General features: G+C 54.5%; 1 protein-coding gene across 1 annotated transcript; it reads left to right on the top strand.

The window, feature by feature from the left end:
• Positions 1 to 324: 324 nt before the first annotated feature.
• Positions 325 to 5,839, top strand: Irx1 (iroquois homeobox 1). Its single transcript, XM_031360346.1, has 4 exons — positions 325 to 843; positions 3,778 to 4,813; positions 5,097 to 5,169; positions 5,399 to 5,839. The coding sequence occupies exons 1-4, from the start codon at positions 568 to 570 to the stop codon at positions 5,454 to 5,456; spliced, it is 1,443 nt and encodes a 480-aa protein (XP_031216206.1). The 5' UTR covers positions 325 to 567; the 3' UTR covers positions 5,457 to 5,839.
• The last annotated feature ends 582 nt before the right edge of the window (positions 5,840 to 6,421 follow it).

Raw genomic sequence — 6,421 nt, 5'->3', positions numbered from 1 at the left:
AAAGGGGGTGGGGGAACAGATCTTGGATGCAAAACCGGGTGTCAGACAGCTGTAAACCGGTGTCGACAGGTTGTCAAAAGCCGCGGGGGCTGCTTGGGAAGGAGCCTGCGGCCTCCGGACCCACACCAGCAAACGGGCCGCGCGCGCCCACCGGAGGAGGAGGTGGCCCGGCGGGCGCGGGGCACCACGTGCTCGCCGTGAGGGGCGGGAGCGGCCAGCGAGGGCGGGCTGGAGGCAGGGAGGGGGCGGGAGGGGAGCCAGGGGCGGGGCCTGTGCTCAAGGGGATGCCAATCAAAGCATCAACTTCAAATTGTGTCTGAGAGCCCCGCCGCCGAGCGGAGGGCGGCCGCCGCAGTCGGCGCGCGATCTCAGAGCCTGGCGCAGCCGGGAGCCGGGCGCCGCCAGCGAGCACTGGGCCGAGAACAGCGAGCGGCCCCCGCCCACGGGCCGGCCGGAGCGCGCCCGGCCCGCGGCCCGCAGTCCCCGAGCCGCGCCTCCTCCGATCGCCAGCCAGTCTCGTTGCCCGCGCAGATAGTGTTGCCCTCTGCCACCACCGAGCCCGCGGACATGTCCTTCCCTCAGCTGGGCTACCCGCAATACTTAAGCGCCGCGGGCCCGGGCGCCTACGGTGGAGAGCGCCCTGGGGTGCTGGCTGCGGCGGCGGCGGCTGCGGCCGCCGCCTCGTCGGGCCGGCCGGGGACTGCGGAGTTGGGAGCGGGCGCGGGAGCGGCCGCGGTCACCTCGGTGCTGGGCATGTACGCCGCAGCGGGACCGTACGCTGGCGCACCCAACTATAGCGCCTTCCTGCCCTACGCCGCGGACCTCAGCCTCTTCTCGCAGATGGTGAGTGCTCCCGCCTCCCGCGCGTCCTCCTGGCCCGCACCCACGGGAGATCTCGGCGCCCGGGGACAGCGGGAGCGGCTGGCCGAAACAGAAACAGAGGATCAGCAGGCAGTGTCTGGGAAAGGAGCGAGAAGGGTCCTGCGGAGGGGATCTGGTGGCGGGGACCTCGTTCCCTGGGGACTCGGGAGTGCCAAGAGGCCCAGCCAGTGACCACTGCGGTCTTGGGAGGTTGGAGACCCGAGCGGTAAAGAGGGTTGCGCGCTAGTGGAGAGAAGCCTCGAGAGCAGGCCTGTGACCGCGACAGGCGCTGGAGGTCCGGGGCAAAACCGCCAGGCGCCTCCAGTGCGACAGGTCAGGCCCGCCGGGCCCCCGCAGCCAGGGCCGCTTTACTAACACTGCCCTGGCCTCGCGGCCGGCCTCGCCTGAACGCCGCAAGAGCTTTCCCTTGGGCCCAGAAGACCTTCCTTCTCTCTCTTTGGCAGAGCAGCGATAAAGTTGCCCTCGACTTTGCCAAAAGGAACCGGTTAAACCTAGCGGAGTCGGTCAAAAACATCCCAACAAACAATAGACATCCGCAGAGCAGAGAGGTCTCTTAATGGAGTGTGTAGGGACCATAGGAATCAGGGTTAAGAAATACTAAATTGACATAAATTCTGGCTTCCGAAACGATGTTTGCCTCTACTTTCGTAAGTTGCCCAACTTTTCTTTTCATTTGAGCCGAAAGAAAAGCACTTTTCTTCCCGTGTTACATAAGGGAGAGTTAAAGGAACAGCGTCCCAAGGCTTAAAATAAATGGTGCTCTCCCATCTCCTGTCCCAGTGGGTGTCCGATGGGGGTGTGTTTAAATTTAATTCTCCACAGGAGTATTGGCCTGTCTGTCCTTCCGAACGATCAATTTTCCTTGGTTTGACTGAAAGGTCCGGCTGCTTAAACTTGAGGCCGCTAGCAAATTGCGAGGCAGGCGCGGGGTTTGGGGAGGCAGCCCCCTGCTGCCCTGCTATCTTCTGGATAGAGCGATTTCCAAGAACTCTGAATTATCTAGTCTCTGGCAAAACAGACCAGATCAGATCCCCCTAAAAGGGTGGCCTCCAACTGTGCAGGAGCAAAGCGACTAGCGCGAGCGATTTTCCGAACTTTTCTTGTAGTTTAGATTGAAAGCCTATTTCTCAGTGGTCCGGCCAGTCAGTTGCCTTTCGGATGCTTCCCAACCAGGAAGATCAGCCCCCATTTTGTTCAGGCAGCCAGTATGCCCCGGGAGCGATGAGAGATTTACAAGGTGCCCTTTCAAAAACAATTCCCAGCAGAGATGAGACTGAGTTTCTCCTTTACGATTACAACTAAAATAATTTGGAAAAACGAAATGTACAGTTTACAATGGCGAAGCACAAACGAATTCGGACCACAGAAGCCTCTTAGGCGCGGCCTCGATCACTAAACTAATTAGTCAAACAAATAAGCTTTTAGTAACTTTCTTAGGGTTTCGACTTCTTTTTTTGCTAACCTGGTAACTGAATCCCTTTTGAAATGGAAGATGGAGGGTGATTTATTTATTATGTTTGCGAGTATTTTTTAACTAAAAATTTGAATACAGATGTGAGCCATTTGGGAATCCTGCCTGTGTGCTTGTGGGGGAGGGGTCTGCTCCCATTGTGGTGAGGTAGGGAAGGCCCACGGGAGGGTTTTGTTGTTGTTTAATTTTGTTTTCTCTTTAAACTAAAGGGAAAATAAAATTGGTCCCCTAAGGTGTTTGTGTTACCTCCAGGTCTCCTACCGGGTTCTTGGAAAGTAATCCTAAATCCAAACCCTCAGTTGAGGCCTAGCTTTCCAACCTTTTATGAGCCGGTATTTGGAACTCCAAAGATAAAATTGTGAGTGAATGTCTGTCTGGGCAATTTATGGTAATAATGAGGCCTAATGAGGCTGTTAGAAAGATAAAATGTTATTTACCAAAAAACCTGATGGGATAATTTGACTTGCTGTGTTTTACTACTGATGATAAAAAGAATATTGATTGCAAATAAATCATGGCCTCTAAATGCCTGCAAACAGTTTCTGTTTGCTCGGCTGCAGATCAAAGTCAAACTTAAGAGATAAAGTAACCAAGAAGAGGCCCAGGAAACTGAACCGGTTCCCCTGAGCTGCAGCCTGTGGCTCCAGGGCTTGACGTTAATATTTTACCGGATAAGCTCTCCTTTTGTATTTAAAAAAAAAAAATGTGTTTTGTCATTGTTACCAAGGATGGCCAGGATTAAATTTTAAATTACCTGTCACCACTACAGACCTCTAAGTGTGAGTGAACCATTATATGCAGATTAATTTGGGAGGCAAAAGGAGGGCTCCGCTTTCATTTTAAATTGGTGGTGAATTTAGACTGAAGTGTGCCCTGGATGGTTTATTTTGATTGAGTCCTTCAGGGTGGGAAGGAGGGGCCTTGAATTCTGAGTGCTTCACTTTGGAGAAACTGTTTCATCAGCCTACATAAAAGGTTTCCCCCTCCAGCTAGTGTAAGCTGAACTTGAAAATCTGAATTTCGCAAAGGGGTGGTGTTGGGGACCAAGGGTTCTGGGGAGACTCGGGAAGGGGGAGGGGGAGGGCTTGTGCTGAGTTCTAAAAATTCAGGGCTTCTAGAAGTTTTTCTAGAGTGAACAACAGTTTTTTAAAAATCTGTTTAGTGGAGATCCAGCGCCTACAATCCAGTTTAAGACAACCAGTCTAGCTGCCTTGACTCTCCAAGTAGTGGTGTGTGTGTGTGTGTGTGTGTGTGTGTGTGTGTGTATGCGTGTGTGTTCTTTTTCTGAGCCTGGTGAATCAAGTGCCCCCAGGGTCCATAGCAGCACGGATCTTCCTTTCCTAGCTCCTGAAACTCATCTCTCCCCATCTCTTTTCTCTCTCCACTTCCTTTCTCTCTTCTCTCTTGCTCTGCGGTTGCTTCAGGGCTCTCAGTATGAACTCAAGGACAACCCCGGGGTGCACCCAGCTACCTTCGCAGCCCACACAACGCCTGCTTATTATCCCTATGGCCAGTTCCAATACGGGGATCCCGGACGGCCCAAGAACGCCACGCGCGAGAGCACCAGTACGCTGAAAGCCTGGCTCAACGAACACCGCAAGAACCCGTACCCCACCAAAGGAGAAAAGATTATGCTGGCCATTATCACAAAGATGACCCTCACACAGGTCTCCACCTGGTTCGCCAATGCGCGTCGGCGCCTCAAGAAGGAGAACAAGGTGACTTGGGGGGCGCGCAGCAAGGACCAGGAAGACGGCGCCCTCTTTGGCAGCGATACCGAGGGCGACCCCGAGAAGGCCGAGGACGACGAGGAGATCGACCTGGAGAGCATTGACATCGATCAGATCGACGAGCGTGATGGAGACCAGAGCAACGAAGACGAAGAGGACAAGGCGGAGGCTCCTAGGGCGCGCGTAGCCCCTCCCGCCTCAGCTCGGGACCAGAGCTCCCCGTTGTCGGCCGCCGAGACACTCAAGTCCCAAGATTCGCCCTTGGGCCTGGCTAAGGAGGTCTCAGAGCCCGGCAGCACACGCTTGCTGAGTCCTGGCGCCGCGGCGGTCGGCCTGCAGGGCGCGCCGCACAGCAAGCCCAAGATCTGGTCGCTGGCTGAGACAGCCACTAGCCCCGACGGTGCGCCTAAGGCGTCTCCACCACCACCCTCCAGCCACGCCAGCGCACACGGGCCGCCCAGCGGCTCTCCCCTGCAACACCCGGCCTTTCTACCCAGCCACGGACTGTACACCTGCCACATAGGCAAGTTTTCCAACTGGACCAACGGCGCGTTCCTAGCACAGGGCTCGCTGCTGAATATGCGATCTTTCCTGGGCGTCAGCGCGCCACACACAGCACCTCACGGCCCACACCTGACCGCACCGCCACCTCCGCAGCCGCCGGTCCAGGTTGCCACCGGGGTGCTCCATGGCGAGAAAGCCTCAGCACGTAGCAGTCCTGCACTTCCAGGTACCGAGCCAAAAGGTCGCACCTACTTATTTGGTCCGGGACTTACAGAGACCTAGAGATGAGTGAGTGGTGGGTAGGGGAGACAATATAGTAGCTAGGCCTAAGTTTCTCCGAGGGCACTGAGCTGTATCCGAGGGCTTGTTCCACGGAGGTATAGGGGCAGACATTGGTCACAGGAAATTTACCTGAGCATTATCAAGGAATCTGGGCATAGAGACCCTTCCAGCCTGAGCACCCCACTACCTAACCCTTGTCCTAATCTTGCAAATCTCTTTCCTCGCAGAGAGAGACCTAGTCGCCAGGCCAGATTCGCCCCCACAGCAGCTAAAGTCGCCCTTCCAGCCGGTGCGCGACAAGTGAGTGCTTTTTGCTTTTGCCCTGGGGCGGGATGGAAGTGGCGGTGAGGGTCCTGCAGACCTAATTGGAGAGCACCACTAGCCCAGTTAGCTCCAGTTCTCTGGAGCAGGGAGCCTAATGGGAAGCGGTCTAGCTCCAGCCCGGGTTCTGCCGGAAGAAGCTGGGGCACGCTGGCCACAGGATCTGTTTACTCATTGCTGATGTCTTCTTGCTGTGTTTCTCGTACAGCTCGCTGGCCCCGCAGGAGGGAACGCCTCGGATCCTCGCAGCCCTCCCGTCTGCCTGATTGAGGGGGGGGGTCGTCTTTTACTTTTGCTGGGGGAGGGGAGTGGGAGGGGTTGGGAGGGAGGAGACAAGGGAAGAATTAAGACAAATATTTGAGACTTGTGTAAAGGACAAACGTGACGGCAGCGTCAGTGATTCTCACACATCGCTCTCTGCAGAAAGGGGCTCATCCTGCCTAAGCGCTTGGGGAGGGGGGAGTAAGGCTCAGCCTGCCGCTCGGGTTGATTACCCGATTCGGTAAATGCCCCCCACTCCGTGTTTGTGTCTTCTTTGTTTCTTTTATCCCCCTTTCTGTATATAGCGTGATTTCAGATTGTAAATAGCGCGTCAGCGAACTTGTTTAAATCATATATTTTTGTCTAATAAACTAAATGAAACGATGTCCACGCGGCTGTAGCTGTTTGTCCCTGTGCTTCTGCGTTTGGGGGGAGGCGGGTGATGTATGCGATCTTGAAACCCTGGGCACAGTCCAGGGGTCTGTGGTTTCGCCAGAGACTCCTTTGGGAGAAGGGTCTTGGAACAGTGTTTTCACCGAGCTAACCACTGTCAGGCGCACAGTCTTCCCGTGGTGGTAGTGGTTGAATTTGTTCGTTTTGCTCCTAGGCCAGCTTCTTGTTGGCAGTTTAAATCCTTTCCACGCTTAAACAAGCGTTTATCTGGAGCAGTCTTTCTCAGTACGTAAATGCGTTCAATTTTAGGCAGTTTACAAAAACGATGTTTTAAAGTGGATCAAAATGGGGGGAAATGAAGAGAATTTTCAATCACACTCCCAAAGGGAAACTTCGGGCTCGAAATCAATTACTCACTAGTTGTGTGAGCGGTGCGTTTTAGAGGAGGGTCGTTTTCTAGTCAAAGCGTGGACGTAATGGAGGATGAAATATTGCTCGCAATGTGTTTAGTTACTTGTTTAAGTGTAAAGAGGGGAAAACGGAAGGTTCTTTTTTAATATTCTCATATAGATGAGCG

Source organism: Mastomys coucha, unplaced genomic scaffold, assembly GCF_008632895.1.
Source record: "Mastomys coucha isolate ucsf_1 unplaced genomic scaffold, UCSF_Mcou_1 pScaffold8, whole genome shotgun sequence".
NCBI classification, from domain to species: domain Eukaryota; kingdom Metazoa; phylum Chordata; class Mammalia; order Rodentia; family Muridae; genus Mastomys; species Mastomys coucha.
Note: the sequence above shows the minus strand (reverse complement) of the source record. Positions and strands in the feature narration are given on the sequence as shown.